This window comes from Mycteria americana, chromosome 4 (assembly GCF_035582795.1).
Source record: "Mycteria americana isolate JAX WOST 10 ecotype Jacksonville Zoo and Gardens chromosome 4, USCA_MyAme_1.0, whole genome shotgun sequence".
In the NCBI taxonomy this organism is placed as follows: domain Eukaryota; kingdom Metazoa; phylum Chordata; class Aves; order Ciconiiformes; family Ciconiidae; genus Mycteria; species Mycteria americana.
In genome coordinates, this window is record NC_134368.1 from 51,938,564 (window position 1) to 51,956,417 (window position 17,854).

Below are 17,854 nucleotides of genomic sequence, written 5' to 3' on the forward strand. Positions count from 1 at the left end.
GTTAAACTGGTATTTCTACTGTGCATTTTTGTTTTCCAGAAAGCATTAAACAGAAGTGGTCCTTTTATATCAAATAACTGAGTAAACTGTCAGGGGAAAGAGCTGCTGAGTTTTCAACCACACTACCTACCTTTGGTCAGAGCTATTTCATGCAGAGTTTCCACAACGTGGATTTTTGCAGAAGCTGTTGCCTCTCCTTTGGCATTTGATGCATGACACTCATATTCTCCAGCATCCTCTTTGCTCAGAGGAGATATCTAGGGGAAGAAACAGCCCCCCCCCCCCCATCCCCTAGTAAGTATCCTGTGCATAGGTAGAGGTGACTCTGTTTTAAGGTATCTTTATATAATTTGTTAATTGCTTGAAACATAATTGATGAACAGAGTGCATGAAGTAGCAGTTAACCCTTAGGGACCACACTGACTGCATAATTTCTTCCATCTGCTCTAAACAGTCTGGTTCAGACTGCGGTGGCTCCCTTCAGTAAGGTTTGGGACAAACACCCACTCCTGTGGATCAGCCTAGCTTTCTTCTCCTCTGCTAGGCCAGATTACGTGTGCTGTAACGCTCCCTCCTTTTATTGTTTACGTGGTTTGGAGATGTGTCAGACCACTGCCTGTGTGGTAAGGGGGGGGAGGCAGGAAGAAGAAGCCTTCCTACAACATGCTGCATCAGTCAGTTCAGCAAAATTATTGGCTCAAACCCTCCCCTCTCCTTGTTTCCACCTCTGCTTTTGCAAGTGGTGCAGGAACCAACGCCCTGAGCTGCGCTCCCCTGCTGCCAGCTTCTCCACAGCTGGGAGCCATCATGCTTGCAACTCCTTTACTGGGATGCACAGCAGCTCCCTCTGGCCACCCTACTGCTTCTCTCTGATGTGCGGCGATCGCTGATTAGCCTGCAGGTACTCCTGTAGCTTGGGAGGTCTGCTGAGTGAGAGCTGATGGCTTCTGCGCTGTGGTATTCTCGGGCAGGTGATGTGCTTCACTGAGGCAAGGACAGTTCTGCCAGATCTACACGGGCTCCTCAGCTGTGGGTCTTAGGGATGCCTTGCCTCTGTACTGATTCCTTCCTAGGCATGGAGAGGGTCTCCTTCCCAATAATGGCAGCAGGAAAGTCATGACATACAGAAAGGAGATCTTTTACTTAAGTCTTGCCTTCTCTGATCATAGAATGCATGCTTCTACTGCATGCTAGACAGAGGTGAAAAACTGCACTGGGTGAGACCAGAGCCAGCAGCCACCCTTACCCTTCCCATCTAATTCACACAGGTTGTTTTCCTCTAAACTCCCTGTCTGTTGCCGTGTGTCTTCTGTACTGTTCTTTGTTCATCAGTTGTTTGCAAACCGCACTGTACTGTTTGTGCAGCTCTGTGCATACACAAAGTACTTACAAGCACCCAGCCGGTCACTTCATGTTTCTCAGGGCCCCCTCGGGTCTGGATAGCCAAGTTTTCCCGGTCCCCAGGCAGAAGCTCCATCCTCTGGACACCATACTGTCCCCGAATTATCTAAACAGAAGGGCAGAAAGGCGTGAGAACTTTGGGGCTTATTTATGCTAGAACTGTTAGGGCCATACCTGCACACAGGCAAGATCAACATTAGTTTTACAGGAATGTGTTTTGTGCAGGAGCAGTGTTTTTTCTAGTGCCAGCATTTCACCTTATCCTCTGCGTACTGCAGCCCCACTACCCCAATACCTCAGCATCTGCGCTGGGGCTGCATTCTCCTCGCCTCAGCAGGAATGGATAGAGCAGCACAGCTTTCTGGTGTGGACGGTCCTGGGCAGTGGGGTGTGCAAACATGCCCTGCACTGATGGTCTCACAGAACTCGTGTGTGTGTTCCCAAGGGTGTGTTTAGCTCGTCAAACGATGCCTGTGCTGAACAAGGAGGATTCGGCTGCCTGCAGCTGCTGGTAGCCACACATCAATCCGGTTCAGCAGGCTGGAGCAGCTGCCTTCTGGCTTGGGACTGGGGGGACAGCAGGAGCTGACTGTTGTCCTTGTTTGGAGAGGCTTCCCTGCAACTTTCCTGACGATCAGGCTTTTTAGCGTGGCAGCAGCAGAGAACCGAGTGTCTGAATGTTGCTCCTGGAATGGGCTCTCCCTGCATGACCTATCCTCTTCCCAACAGGCCAGGGACAGCCCTGTAGGCTTCTGCTGCAGCAAACCAGGCAGTCCCTCCTGGTGGGCGCAGCACTGATGGGAGAGCAGCAGTGCAGTCATTCCTCGGTGCTGCGTATCCGAGCCCAGAGCGTAGCACGGGATAAGTGGTGCTCAGCCCTTGTTATCACCAGGTCAAGCAGCCTCTCGGCCATGAGGAAGAGGCACGAAAAGCAGAGCAGCACTGACAGTCAGTGTAAACGTGGCGTCTGCTTCTAAACAAGCAGAAAATGCTGTCTGGGTCAACACGCCCACATTGTATGCTCAGCCGACAGTCTGCTCTGGGACCCCTATGAATAGAGTTTGCTACCTCAGAACAGCAATCTCTGGGCCAATCTATTTTTTTTTCTCTGTAGTATTCTTAATCTAGTATTGTTTCAGCTTAATTTTAAGACCCCCTCCCAAGCGTCCACAAACCTGCAGCATTTGAAGAGGCTACAGGGGCCACGCAGTGCCTCTCAACCCTATGGCTGGGATCCTCTCTGCTCAAGACTGGCCCCTGCCCTAAGCCAGGTGTTACCAGCGCGCTGCCAAAATCAGCACGCTGCCGGCTAACGGAGGTAACTGCCCCATGCGGTTCCTGTCCCCGACGTGGGCGAGCCCTGTCCAGCCACCTCAGAGTCACTGCCACCAGCAGGGTGACAGCAGGTCAAGGGACATTCCCTGCGTGCTCTGAATACCAGGCACTACCAAGAGAAACACAAGTCCTGTTCTGCCTCGGGCTCAACAAGAGTTTAGGAAAAGATTAAGCAAAGCCAGATGTTTGGGGGTGGACAGAACTGCACAGATAGGAGATCATCAAAGATGTGTGTTTCTAAGGAGGGATCTGCTATGGCCTTTATGCTTACCAGGCAGTTTCAGCTGCCTCAGGTTTGCTGTGCTCTAAGAGCTCCTAGCAGGGCCCTTACCTTGTTCCAGATGAGGACAGGGGTTGGGATGCCGATGACTTCACAGCTCAGGTAGATCTGTGCTCCTGTGACATTCCAGATGTCCTTAGGAGGGGTCACGATGGAGGGTCCTGCAAAAAGGGAGAAATGCTTTTAAGCACCAGGTGACTGCAAGCCTGTCTCCTTGCTAGCCTTTTAAGTGGGGCCAGTCACTTCTGATGGCTTTTGAGGATAAGGTGAAGGGGGGCCCTGCTTGGAGCAAACTTGCTGGACGGATCCCACATCACAGCACTTCCCTCTCCAAAGCTACACATGCATCCGACCTTAAGCTGCTCAGGCTGATGGGCACTTGCTCCAGATGGAAACTCAAGTGTTGAGCGGTTCAGGTGATCAGCCCATCTACTTGCAAGACTGAGGTTAGAGGTAAGATCGTGTTTGTATTCTGTTATCTCAGGGGCTGATCAGGACTTTACAAACTGCTGCCTTTGCTCACCATGCAGCCACCAAGTGCATCGTTGACGCTCGGCTGGCATGGAGGAGAGGGACAGGATGGGTCCCACTCTCTCCCATGCCACGGAGAGCTTGGCCAGCTTTGCAGCATCCTTTTTCCCAGCATGATTTTCATCTGCAGCAAAGCCCGTGGCAGCTGGCCAGCAGAATTCAGTGTTATGCTGCTCCTGTTTTACCTGTGTGCAACATTCAGCCAAAGGAGGCTGGCTGGAGGGTGGCACAGCTCTCCTTGGGGAGCGCCGAGGAAGGGACCAGGTGAATGCAGAGCTCCATTTTCCCCAAAGAGCTCCAATCCCTGGTTAAACAGCGAGTTGTTTCCAAAGCCAGATGGGAACAGAGCTGTTTTGCAGATCTGGCTGGAGATGTTTACCCCTCGGGCTGGGAAACGTTGGAGACGTAACCCATATCCCAGGAAGGGAAGAATGGCCTTTTCTGTTCAATCCCTCTTTAGCGGGGCTGTTTTGCAAAATGCAGCTATTAATTCCCCACAATAGGAAGCGCAGACCAAAGGAGCACATAGTGTTTATTTCCACTTATTGATAGCTTGAAGAACACAGCAGATTTTCCCCTCCTGCTCTGAAGATGCAGGCAGTAACAGGAAACTGAAGCTCCCATTAGGCTCCACCAGGAGAAGGCATTTCCTATGCAAACAAGTACTCCAGAGCCAGCCTGACTGAAGCCCCATGGCATGCTGGCTCACAGAGCATGGCTCATTCCCAGCCCCATAAAAGAGGGGCAGATTTGGGTCCTGATGCTCCTTCTGGGGTCCTGACCACGCACTGACTTCAGCCCTGACAGGCACTCTGCCCTGCAGCCCTCTTGCAGGCAGTGGGGAGCAGGTTTCAGGTGCATCCCACTGCACCAGCACCTTCCAGTAGAAAGCTGGGGTCTTTTTTCCTCCTCGGGATCTGGGGGCAGATCCGCACTGGTATCACCAGCCAGAGGACATCAGCCATCCCTCTGTCGTAGCACAAGGGATGCCGAGGGGGCTCCCCACTCCTGAGCAGCCGGTGTGATCCCAGAGAAGCGTTTGCTCTTCTCTTCCGAGACTTCCCTGTCCAGGAGTGACTGTACATGGCCTGCTGCTGGGAAGCTGCTAAGAGACCAGGGGCAGCTGCAGTCCAAATTCGCTGTTACAGAGGTATCCCAGTCCTGGTTTTAGGAGGAGGTAGCTGCACAGAAGCAAGGAATTTTTATGTGTAGCCCCGGGTGATGGTTAAAACCACACCTAATGACCAGTACGGGCTGGTTTCCGGGCAGACATCCCAACCTGGGTGCTCCTCATCTGCACACAACTGAGTCTCTCGGCGGAGAAAAGGATTTAAGCAGCGTTTCATTACATTGCTTACCCAGTTGTTGGTTGTGCTGCTGCACGAATTGATTCCTGTGCACTGGCCAGGAGAGGGGTGTGTGGGAGCCACAGCACCCTTTCCCGTACAGAAGGGTGCTGGAGTCATCCTTGCTCCAGGTGGCCCAGAGCAGATCCGCACCTCCAGACCGTGCCCAGCTCTGCACCCTCAGCAATACCCCGCTGGAGGCTGTTCCCCCGAGTACAACCGTAGCGTAGTACAGTGGGGTGATCCGTGGGGCTAACACCCCCAGCGCGCTCCCGCCCGAGGCACCGCCTGGCCCCTGCGCAGCAGCAGGGCTGCGGCCAGCCCAGGGTACGGCCATCCCCACGACGGGGCCGCCTCAGGTCACGCACTCTGCTCCCCTTCCCCGGCGCGGCTGTTTCCTGCGCGGCCCTGCTGTTCTTTTTCTGGTGTCCCTTGAACAATGGGGGCAATAGGGCGCTTGGCAGCTCCGGCATCTGGGACCCGGATGTCCCCAGGCGCCTTAGCTCAGCCCACGCTCTGCGAGGACCTCCGGCAGACGTGCACCCAGCATCGCCTGCTGCTGCCGCCGCCTTCTGCTCCCGCCATGCAAAACCCTACACGTGCAAGGTGCCCGTCCGAGGGCAGAGCCTGGGGCCTGTCCCCGAGAAGCATGGCTACGTTTGCCCCCGCACGACACCGTCCTCTTTATCGCTGGGGTTCTCCATCAGGCCGGAGAAATACGGCTGCTCCCAAATGACCACCATCTCCCACCGCAGAAAAGGAGAGATCCTGATTCTTACGTTAAAAGCCACGTGGATTTTAAGGCACCGTTACGCTCTTCCAGGGTCTGGCTCAATTCTTCCCTGGTTGGGAACTGGCAGCATTCAATGCACCACTAAATCCACTGCCTGAGGCATCCCAGTCTCTGCTGCCGCCGAGCTTCCCGCCGTGTCAAGGGCCCGGACACGCTCTGCTCATGGATGTCTGCTCGCCCTGCCAGGAGCAGGCCACACCGGGGTTCTTCTGCAGCCGCTGGTGGCAGGGGAAAAGAGAGAGGGAATTTCTACCCCCCTCCTGGGCGAGCAGAAGCTGTTTACCTTCCCGGGAAGGGGGAACTGCCTGCACAGCCTCACAGCGAAGCTCCGGCTGGCTCGGCACAGCAGCCGCAGCACAGCGAGAGCCTGGCCGTTGCGAGGCAGCCCCGAGCTCGAGCTCGGGATGTACGTGCTGACCGAGCCAGGAGGAACGCGAGACTCTGCCTTGGGCTGCAAGATGGACTGGGAGCATTCACAGGCCTCAGCCTCCATCTGGCCCTTGAGGCCGGGAGGGAATACACGTCCGGAGAGATGCAACGGTGTCATGGGAAGAGTCAGCGTGGTCTCTCGGGATATTTGACTTAAATCCAGACAGCCAAAACTCTAGAGCTGGGCTTCCTCCTCCACTAAAAATAAATGAGAAAGGCCAAGAAGTCAGCAGTTTTAAAGCCAAATCACGACAGGCCGCAGCAGCAGCTAGACTCCCACCACAGCGAGCTGACACCCCGGCGCATGGCAGGCACCCGCTTACTGCCTGGTTTGGTCCCACTCACGCTCTCTCCCACAGTCCCCCGAAGCAGCCCGAGGTGGACCGGGGAGGCCAGCCTGCCACAACAGGAGAGGAGGGGGATGCCTGAGCCTTGCAGGGACTTCTGCACGTCGCCCCTCTCGCTTCTGGGGTCCTTGTGGGGGGAGCAAGGCCACCATGTGCTCGGCAGGACTGGAAACAAGCCCACCTCGTACAGAGCAGATGACTTGATTCCTGCCAGCAAGGAGCTCCCTGGCCCTCGTCCTAGCGCCTGCATCTTAGAGGCCTTGCTGTTCTACCTGCAGCACTGCCCACAACGGGGAACATTTCTCCGTCCGCTTCCTTCGGGCTGGGGACTTGTGGGTCGCACCTGCTGATGAAAACGGTGACCACCATCCACGTGGCCGAGGGGTCTCTGCTCCCCACCAGGGACTGAGCCAGGGGCTCTGTGGATGTACAGGATGCTCCCTGCCGGGACTTGCCCTGACTGGGCAGGAGCTCCGTGGCCAAGAGGACAGCTGTTGATGGAGATCAGCTGCTCTCCGCAGGCACTTCAGGCATTTCCTCCCTGCTCTGCCCATTGTTTGTGTGACAAATAGCTCTCCCCAGCCCCAGAAGGGGCTTATTTACAGAGCCAGCGAGCTTATTCACCCCAGGAGAGGAGCCTGAAAGCGCAAGGATTGTTTTTTCTGCGGATCGCAGGCAGCTGACAGCCTGCGTTATGTCAAAAGCGGCAGCCGGAGAGGAGTTCCCACTGCTGTTATGTAGTTGCTTTTCTGCCACAGCAGCATGCAGCAGAGCCGGTGAGTTCCTCGATGAGGCTACCATTTGGCACCTGTTCCTGACACCCCTCCCGTGCCGGGCACCCCTTCTCTGCTCAGCCACGGCAGGCACAGGTCCGGCATCTCCCAGCCCACCCACCTGCCCCTTGCTGGTACCAGGATGCTCTATCGCAGCGCAGGGTTAGCCGGTCCTCGCTGACCTTCCTTGGGTGTCCCCACACATACAAATAAATCACACCCCAGCAAGCAGAGCAATAACTTTTCTGCTAAAATCAAGGGGGCTACAGGTATGTCGCTAAAGGCAAAAATAAGCTCGACATTTAGCACTGTGGGGTATGCCCTGGCGCTTGGGAGTGCGTGGGAAGTCCCGACCACAAACACACGAAGCTGTGTACCACACGCCGAAGCTCACGTGGGCACCAGCTTGGTTCCCAGCCAGCCCTCCTGAGCCCTGCATCGCCGTGCCACAGCCCCGGGCGAAACCCAGGCTGGGAACACTCCCTGTGAGACAGCAAAGCAAAGCAAAAGCTAGACATGGTTCACCCTCACAAGCTCTTGCAAGTCTGAAAATAGACCCACTCCAGTCTCCTAAGTTGCTGGGAAAGTATTTTCCCTTCAAAATTACTTTATATGGAGAAGGGGAAACCTTCCGTAAGCAGCATCTACTCATTCTAGCTGGCACGGTCTCGGCTGCTCCCTCCCAGGTCAGTGCCCTGCAAGAGGCAGCAGCAGATGGGAAGTGCAAGCAGCTTCTGTCCTTCCCCGTTCCCAAAGCTGTCTGCTGCTTACTGGCAGATTTACAAGCATCCTTCTTTACCTCCTTCTGAAGGCTTTTCTCCCCCTCCTTTAACCTGGCCGTGAAGAGACTGAGGAGTTACAGAAGGAAGCTCCGAGACATCCAGACCAAAGGAGATGCTGGATGCTAAGCCTGTTCGGATGCTCCCACTCAGACTTCAGCAGCCCAGTGACCCTGGAAAGGCTGCAAACGTGAACGCAGCTTTGCCCCAAGCCCTGGAGACTTGAGACTGAGTCAGTGTGAGGCAGGGCCCTGGGCCACCATCTATCTGCCATGGATCTCCTCCTGCTTCCCATGCCACCAGGCTCAGCACGGAGGAGACTGGTGCAGCTGGAAATCCCACCCCTGCTGTTTTACCGCAGTTCGGGAACGCTGCCTTCAGAAACCTTGTGCGTGACCTTTATATGGCTACTTATCGGTCCTCCGTGGGGTTTACATATAGGTGGGAGGGAGAACAGGGTGGCACTGCAAAGAACAAAACCCCAAGCCCTTTCTCCCTTACCTAGCGCGCAGGACGGGTCTGCGCTGGCCCCGGCGTTGTGCCCAGAGAAAAGGCTGTGCCTTTGCACGCCTCGTGCCTAGCTCAGTGCTCTGCTGCACCCAGCAGCGTCCTCAACGCAATCCCAATCTCAAAGCTGGGGTAATGGGGAGGCCAATGTGGCTGATGCTGCACTGAAGCTCAACTGCAAGCTTATAGCCACACTTGCCCCTGGGAACAGCCACATGGGGAAAGGGCAAGCTCTCTGAGCGGAGATGACACTGCCCTTGCTAGCGGACTACCACAAGCCAACCTCTCTCCTGCATTTTCCCCCGTCCTGCCCTTTCTTCCCACCTCCCCTTCCTTTCGCCAGTCTCTGAGGCATGCTGTCCCCAGGATCAGACAGGCAGTAGCTTTCTGCAAGCATGCTTGCTGCTTCCCAGCCGTATCTGGATGTGTATTTGGGTTTTTCTGTCCCGGACAAGCTCTATCAAGAAACTTCTCTCCTCCCGGTCATCCCCTCTCCTCTTCTCTTCGTGTGACCCTGGCTCAGTTTTACCAAGAAAACTGTCATTATGGCACAAGGAGGACCACGAGCTAAAGCCTGGAAAGAATGTGAAAAACTTGCAGCAGAGACACAAAAACAAGGCATAGCAGCGTTTATGCATGGAAGAGCAAGTAGGGCTTTCAAAAGTCCGCCCTGATTAGACTTGTTAGGTGGTAATCTCCTGTTTAGTATGAACCTCAATCAACCTCAGCCCAACAAAGGATTAAACGCATTTTTTAAAACACAGCATGCCTTTCCAGCAACAGAAAAAACAAACATGGGGAGGAATTTGCTGATCTGTAATCATTCCTTCCTAGTGATTTTTGGATATGCTATGATGATTGAGAATGAAGACACAGGTGAAATAGGGGATCCTCTTGGGCAGTGGAGGTGTTTGCATAGCCCACTGCATGCCGGTGCTCTCTAAGACTCTGAGCTGCCGAGTAATACATTAAACAGCTTCTCTAACAAGATTCTAGCACAGTAACCATAAAACCTCAAGCTCCAATGAACCAAAACCTTTTCAAATAACTAAATGCCTTTTAAGGAGGAATTTATGGCCCATCCTACAACAGTGGAAAAACCCAAAGTTACAGATGAATTTTAAAAATACAAGCATAAAGCTTCAGCCCTAGAAGCTCTGTCTCAAAATCCCAATGCACCCTGTGCTGGAAAAGCAAGCACCACACTGCATCACATCACATCCCCGTACCACGCTGCATCTGAAAGGACCCCGTGGTACAAAACAAAAGGTGTAACCCCCCCATGCACCTGCGCAGCACTGCTCTGCCACGGACTCGCTGGATGCAGCACAAAAACGCTGGCAAGATCCACCTGCAAACCCAACGCCTTCCTTTGCGGTGGGAGGAAGCGGGTAGCAGGCCACTGCCGCAAGACCCCCGCTCCCAGCTGATGCAGAAACCCAAACCAGCTTCCCAGCAGAATCAGGGAATTCGGTTCATTTCCAACCACAGATGACTTAGCAACAACTTGTCTAAATCGCTCTTTCCCCAGCAAAGAAGAAAGCACTTAAAACGTGGGTGTTAAGTCCCTTAAAATCCAGGAAAGGAAGGGGAGGGCGGGGAGAACTAAAGCAAGCTAAGCCACTTGTTAACTAAAAAGCACAAATCCAGAAGAGTTTCTGGCAAAATGTGATCAGATATGAACTATGCTCTCTGGTGTCTAAAAGAATTGGGAGCCTTTGAATTTAAGGCAGCTGTGTCAGGAGAAGATGAGCCAACATCAGTGATAACAGCAGTCTGCCATCTCCCAGAAGGTTTTCCCCCAAACCCCTGTTTCTGCTCTACTCTGGCAGTGGATTAAAAAAAAAAAAAACAAAACCAAACACAAACAAAAAAACCACCCAACATTCTCAAAACTAAAATATTTCTGGCAAAACTTCAACAGCTGAGTTTGGATGGAATGAGCCAACAGATGTGATTTATATTTCTTTTTTTAAAATTGACCTGTGGAAACGCGGCACCTCTTTGTTTGCAGTGCAGATGTAGCTTTATGAGACACTGAGGCACTGGCAAAGCAAAACCACTGCTGGGGTAAAGTGGCAGGAATTTGGGGGGGTGTACTTGCCCCTGGGGGTGTCAGTCTCCACGAGAGCCTGGCAGCCATGATCTTACATCTATCAGCCCATTTTTTTAAGCCCTGTGGACAGCCGAGAAACCTTGCACCCACCTTTTCCTGAGCCCCAGAGCTGGCAGGTGGCACCTTAGCAAAAAAAACCCTTCTAGGAGGGATGCTGTTTGGGCTCCTGGCAAGCCAAAATGATACCCCTCTGGGGGGACAGCTCAGCGGCGGTGACTGGGACCTCTTTGCTGGTGAAAGAGATTTAGGCAAGTTCAGTGCTGGTTTCAGTCAGCTTTAAAAGAATCTCTCTCCTGGGTCCTGCCGTTCATGAGCTCTGCAGCCGGTGGGATGGATCCTGCAAGGTGCTGAGCCCTTGTCACCATAGGGCAAACCCCTGCACGTTCCCAGCGCTGGGGAAAGACTTCCATGGAGCCACGGGGATTCAAGCCATGTTCAGATCAACAGAAATAAAGCAGGCTGCTTGGCAAGCCAGCAAATCTAGCCTCCACCCAGAGAGGCCCTGAGTTTCTACCTCTGGGAGGTCTCTGTAGGTAGGTGCAAAGCAGCACCGGTTCCCTGGAGAGTGAAACGCTGTCCTTGGATGTCTGCCGAGAGCCGCTTTGACTGACAATGGCAAAACAACCTGGAGACCAACCCTGCTGTAACAAGTATCACGGACTTCAAACCGTAAGGCCTTTGGGCTGTAATGAGGCAACTTCAGGAGTATTTCCAGCAGTCACAACGTGTCCCTTGAAGCAGCTATTTGCTGGTAGCCAACGATAAGAGAGACTCGGGGGTATTTGTCCCTTCTTGCACTGGTTAGGCAACAAGTCTGTGCCTGGTATTTTTCAGCTCAGAGAGATCATCATGCCAAAAATCCTGCTAGCTTTTTGATGGGGGTTGGTGCTTTGAGGTTGTTTTTCTGCCTGGCTTGAGCTGAGCCACACAACCCTAATTCTTTATGCCAGCTGGCTCTGCATGGCAGTGGGTACCACGGTCCTCCTGCCCCAGGTCCTAGCTGGCCGTGAACAGCCTCAGTGCGTGCACTGCAAAATTAATTACTGAAGCCACCAGCTCCGTAAGAGGCTCTTCTGAACATCTGTGCACAGCTGGCTGACGGCAGCGGCAGAGAGCAGCTCCCCGGCTGTTACAGCAGCCTCCCCTCCTGCCGAGGGGACCGCCGGAGGTGGCACCCCCGACCGCCTGTCCCTGCCCCGCCAGCAAGCAGGCTCCTGCTTCGTGTCCGGGCCTGCCCTGCCTGCAAGAGCTGGCAGCAGACCTGAGCGTAGCTATGCACATTCATAGGCAGAGAGCAAAGGGCCAATCCATTTAAAGGCAATGCTGGAAAGCAGCTGGAAAACTTCACAGCGTCCATCTCCTGCACGGCCTCGGCACTGGGATTACCTACAAAGAGGCTGCAGGGGCGCGAGGGCAGGGACGGGATGCGGGTAGCGGGTCCCTGGCAGGGAGGGGGACAAACCCCGAGCCAGCTGTGAGCGCAAGCGTGAGGGCACAGCACGAGCCCAGCCGGGAGGGAGCACCAAGGCATCGCTGCCTGCTCTCCCAGGGCAAAAGCAGGCAGCTCTGCCGTGCCCTGCTGGCACAGCACCGACAGCCAGGCAGCCTCGAGGAGTTGGGGATCGAGCAGGGTGCCTTCTTCCAGCCACTCCAAATGGTCCTGCCCACGTGCAACCCACTCCAGGAAGGACTGGCTGGATCCCTGCACCTGCTAAGTGCAGGTATAGCACGGGCTATTTCCATCCTCTCAGACTCTGCTCAACGCTGTCTTCCTTTGCCCTCCAGCAGGAAGTTTTGGCTGCAACGGAAATACCTTTTTCTGCATGGCTTCACTATTTTTGTACAAAGAACACAGGCAACGGATCCCAGAGGTCTGGGAAACAAGCAGCAGAAAGAGAATCCTGAGGACAAGGTCAAGGCGAATTATGTAGGGCCGAGAACTGGCTCCCTCCTTTTGCTATTTAACAACAAAGAAGCATCCAAGTTGTTCCCAGTCGGCGGGCGGTATCTCTTAGCAAGCAAAAACTGCCGAGCATTGCAGAGACAACCCTGTGACAGGCACCGTGATGAATATGGAAAGCTCAACAGGACGTGCATGTGGTCACCTTTGTCCAATATAATTTTAATGAATTTTTATCCCCTTGGAAATGTATCTGTGGTGGGAAAAGACGTGTGTCTCAAGGAGTATGTTGCATGTTAAGCCTTATGTAGCTGAGTGCTTTGTTTCCAGGCTGCTTTACTCATGCCCACACAGTGTTGCCTAAAACAAATCAGTAGGACTGTCCCTCCCAGCAGGTATACCTCCTTCAGACCCTTTGAATACCTGGCACATATGGGACAGAGAGGGAGACAAGGCGAGAGAGGGTATGAAATGCAACCCCAGTTAACCAAGGAATAGGAGCCCAAGTCTTTTAATTGCTTGTGGCCAATCCCTGTGTCTCAAGCATGTATTTTAAGGCAGAAGAAGAGGAGGTAGCTGCAGTAACTCATTCCCACCTTGCCTGGGAGGTGAGGTTTGAGCCTGACCTGAACAGCGGCAGGAATCAAGAAAGAGAGAAACCGGCAGCGTTTGCCCCATTTGCATCTGCCTGTGTCCTCTCTCCTGCCCTGCCACCCCCAGCATGTCGCAGTGCCAGGGCGGGTGAGGAGGAGCACCTACCGATAAGCCGTTCCCAGGCACGTTCCCTTCTTCCGCTGGATGCCCCATCTCCAGCTGCCGCCCTTCCTGCCGACGACAGCAAAGGCCGACAGCAGCGGCAGCTCTGCACGTCCTTCTCCCGAGGACCAAGTAGGATGTGCAAAACAAGCCCTCCCTCTCCAGCTCCACTTGGGGAAAAAAAAGAGCAAACACAGTCAGGACCTGCTGCTGGAAACATGGTTTTCTGGATCTCTTCTCAGACTTTCTGGATCTTCTCAGACGTGATCCTGGCAGTCCAGCAAGCGCATGCGGACACCTCAGAGCCCATCTGCCACGAGCAGGAAGCCCAAGTCCCCTGTCCCCCAAGGACTTCTTTCTGTGCAAAAGCTGTCACACAAATGACTGATGCAGGCAAGATCCTGCCTGTTTGTGGTCTCCCTGTGCAGGATCCCACCCTAGACAGCGCCTTAAGGAGATCACATCCATCTGTGGTGGGAAATGGCAAAAGCCAGAACTTCCACTCTTTGACTCCCACAGCATTTAGGTTCTTTTAGAAACCCAGCAAAGTCCTGTCTCCTATCTGGAAAGATACTGAAAGAGGCTGTACCCTGCGGGGCTGATGGGATGGATGTCCTCTCCTGCCACTGTTTCAAAATCAGTGTGGAGATTACAACTCCCCTCCCCTCCCCACCCAACAGTCCTAACTGCCAGGAGGCCCTGAGGGCTACAGAAATACTTCCAGATGTCTAACACGTGTGTGGGCTGAGTCCCTGCCTCAGCTGCAAGCTACAGAGCGATCCGTATCACCAGAAGGTGGTCCACAGCACGACGAAGGTTCACGCAGCCGAGGGAAGTCTCAGAAGAGTCAGTTGCGACACCACGGCTGAGCAGCCCACGTCCCTCCTGCTCCCTTCCCCGAGACGCTGGGTCGGAGCTCTCCCAGGAGCAGGATGCAAAAGAAGAGCAGCTCCCCAGAGCGACAGAAGAGGGGACGTCTTGCCAGTGGCTTGGCACCACATGCTCCAGCAAAGTTCTTAAACAACAGGTAGCAGCCTGCAAAGCGTCTTGCTGCGCATCTGCACACCCGAAGGGACCTTTTCCGAGGAAGGGGTGCAGTTTGTGCACGGAATGGCTGTCCTGCACTGTGGCCCTCTTCAGAGAAGCTGCTGCTGTGATGACCAGAGGATGGAGAAAGTCTCCCGGGAGCTGTTTGAGGCTGGCGGGTTGGTGGCCTCCCACCATTCTGCCTAGTGGCTCGTGTTTGCATTGACCTCATCAAACTCTGCTCCATAGTCTGGGTCAAAGCCCCACCAGGCCAAGCCAGCATCCAGTCTGGCGTGGATGCAAGGAAGTGCAGCCAAGGGTTGCGGCGGTAGCTTACAATATGAGTATCAATACTTGTTTTGCCACGAACTCCTGGGTGACTTTGGGCAAGGCAAGTGAGAATGCAGCCCTCTTCTCAAGCACACACCTGAAGCATGACCTCAGACATCTTTCAAACACATCTGCTCACTCGGTCCGGGCTGGCAGGGCCAAGAAGCAGCACGCATTTTTAGGACTGCTGTAACCGTCTCCCGAGTCCGCTGGGCAGGAAAGGCTCCTTCCAAATGCTAGACGGAGGCCCAGACAGAGGCCGTTCTCGGCTCATCCCACATTGGCCTGAGAGCTGAAGCTCCTTCCCTCCAGCAGTTAACACTCTGTACCACGATGTTTCTGGCTAATATATAAGCCTGATGTTTTACACAAGGTTTGTGAAAAGCCACACAGCATTTAATGGGCAACATCAAAGTGCATAACCCAATCCTTACCCAGCCTTTCACGCTTTCCTTGGGAGTTTCAGAAACATTGTTTTGCACGACATACTTGGCCTCGGTTATGGGAAGAAAAAGAAGGAGGAGGTGGAGGTTGTGACCCTGCACATACTGTGTTTATGAAAACACTCCTCCACCAAAATGGCATTGGCGCTGCAATATTGTCCTTGAGACGTTCAGCAAATGGCTTGTGTGCTATGTCCCACCGCTCCCTCCCTCCCAGCAAAACCCACTCCCCTAACTGCTCGCCTCCAGCCAGCTCAGAAGCCAGGATTTCTAGTAGAGGCTCCGCAGCAGAACAATTTCTTCCTTGAGCACCATCCCTGAGCACAAGCTTGGGAAGAATCAAGCTCCTGGTTGTTAATGCTGCAAGTGCAAACTGCTACGTGCAGCTCACGGGAAGGTCACTGCTTGTTTTCATTTTGAACCAAAGCAAGCCAGTAAATGTTGGCTCTGAATTTCTGTGGCTTTCACGTCCATTTAATCATTTCCTTTTCTCACTGTTTGCCATCTTCCTCTGCCGAACCCTCCCCTGGATGGCTCAACTTTTTGTCCCATGTCACAGCATCCCAAATTGCAAGCTGCCAGCAAAGTAAGAAAAGCAGGGCAGTGTAGTTCCGGCACAGCTGGAAGCCAAGAGAGATTGGCTACGTTTCTCTGCACTTCTGGGGCTGGTGTAAAGTCTTACTCCAAGTTTAGGCAGCGGCACCCGACTGGGACTCTCAAGCCCATTTAGGGCGGTTTTGAAGTCATCCTGACTCTACAAATAAGCATCAAAATGGGATAAACAGTACGAGCAGCACTCGGGAGCAGCTCTTTCGCCGTCAAGTCAGACAGCACAGCCGGACTTCTACCCTCCGAACGGCGCCAGCGCCCGCCCGCTCCCCTCCCCGAGCGCGTCGCCTCCGCTCCCCGGCCGCCGGCCGCCACTCCCGCCCGCGCCCCGCGCCCCACCTTGCTCGCAGGCTCCCTTGCTGCGCTGGCCGATGGCGGGCTCGCCGCGGCTCTGGGCGCGCAGGCTGGCGGCGCGGAGCTGGCAGCCGCTGCCGTAGGTGAGCCCGTCGCTGCCGCACACCGGGTAGCGGCTCTTGCAGAGGCACACGCCGGGCGGGCCGGCGGCGGCGGCGGCGGCGGCGGGAGGCGGCCCCGGGGCCGGGCCGCCCTTGGCCTTGCGGCGCTGGCGGCTCTTCACGCACTCGAGGCCCGGGGCGCAGCGCCCGCCCGCGGCGCCGCCGCCGCCGCACGCCTCGCCCTCGCCGCGGCCGCACTGCCAGCAGCAGCCGCAGGCGTCCCGCACCCGGCCCAGCGGGCAGCCCCGCGGCGGCAGCGCCGGGCAGCGCGCCGCCTCGCAGGGCCCGCAGCCCCCCGCCGCCGCCGGAGCGGGCACCGGCAGCGCCAGCAGCAGCAGCAGCGGCAGCAGCGCGGAGGGCGGCATGGCAGCACGGCGCCGCCCGCCCCCGGCAGGCACTTAAGCCGCGGCGGGGGAAACCCCTCCCCGGCGCCGGGGGCAGGCCCGGCCCCGGCCCCGGCCCCGGCTACGGCCACGGCCACGGCCACGGCCCCCCCCACGGCGGCGGGGCGCCGCCGCCCTCCCGCGGCCGCCGGCCCCTCCGCACCGCCGGCCGCGGCCCCTTCGTGTGCTGTCCCGGCTGCTCCTCGGCTCTGGCATCACGTCGGTCCCCTCTCTCCTGGCCACCCGCCCGTGCTCAGCTCACAGCCGTCAGCTGCGAGGGGCTGCAGAGGCCCCGGTGAGCCCGAGAGCCGGGTCGGTGTCCAGCGGGAGTGGGGACGAGAGAGAAAAGGAGAGCTGTCTGGCTTCTTTTGTACATACCTGGGACAAAGTTGTTGCCCGCTGCCTTCTTTCGCCTTGGCTTGTGGCCTCTGCCCCAGGGGTCCCCGAGGGGCTGAGGGCGGGGGGCTGTTGCCACCAGCAGAAACTGGGAACACTCTTGGGCAGCACTGAGCGATGCTGCTTGAGCCTGTGGGACAGTGCCCCAAAAGTGCGGCACCCAAAGCATCGTGGTGCTCGGGCGGAGGGCGGTGGGGCGGCACAGAGTGCTGCTTTCTGCCCTTGCCCTCGTTCCCTCCCCTCGGGCCTGGCTGCGCCTGTGGGGACTTCATCCGTGTGGGGCAGTCCAGGCCGAGGTGATGCTCAGCCCTGGTGCTGCCGGGGCCTGCGTGGCGGGCGCTGCTTTGGCACTCCGGAGTGGAGAAGGACGGAGGTAGTCAGTGTCCCTCGCTGTGAAACCGGGGGATGCGGCACTGCCCGGTATGGTTTGCCAGCGGCTGAGCCCTGCTGGTGGCCCCCGGGTCACCATATCCCTTCCTGCATAGAGCGGCTGGGGGCTGTGAGTCAGACAGGCTGGCTGAGAGGGGCTGCGATTTCCCTATGCTCCCAGTCTGCTCTGAAGGGATTGACCCACTCGCGCCCGTTCAGCTGCCAACACTGTGGGAATGGGCTTCTGCCGCTCTCTTCCTTGGCTCCCAGGGGCCCCACCATGGGCCATTCCTCCTGGGACATCATGGCATCTGCATAGATTTCCTTGCATTTCTCCATTCCCCTCACCCTGGAAGTGCTCCGTGCTGTTCTCCTGGGAGAAGGGCTGCCCTCATAAGCAAGCACTATGGCCAAACTCGAGGTGTTTGATGCATGGGGGTTTTGGTTTGGGTTTTTTTTTTTTTTGGTATGGGTAAGTCACTACAGAAGTGATGAAAAGGGGTGAAATGGCCAAAGTACGGTCGGACACACCTGTCAAACCCACTTCTAG

At 55.7% G+C, this 17,854-nt stretch overlaps 1 protein-coding gene across 1 annotated transcript in view; it reads right to left on the reverse strand.

Moving 5' to 3' along the window:
- Positions 1–16,574, reverse strand: part of IGFBP7 (insulin like growth factor binding protein 7) — an 18,214-nt gene extending 1,640 nt beyond the window's left edge. Inside the window, exons 1-4 of the mRNA XM_075500555.1 lie at positions 16,041–16,574; positions 3,068–3,177; positions 1,391–1,507; positions 131–257 (exon numbers count right to left, since the gene is read on the reverse strand). Of these exons, the coding sequence (XP_075356670.1) occupies positions 131–257; positions 1,391–1,507; positions 3,068–3,177; positions 16,041–16,521 (835 nt within the window). The 5' untranslated portion in view covers positions 16,522–16,574. The remainder of the gene's footprint in view (positions 1–130; positions 258–1,390; positions 1,508–3,067; positions 3,178–16,040) is intronic.
- Positions 16,575–17,854: the final 1,280 nt, after the last annotated feature.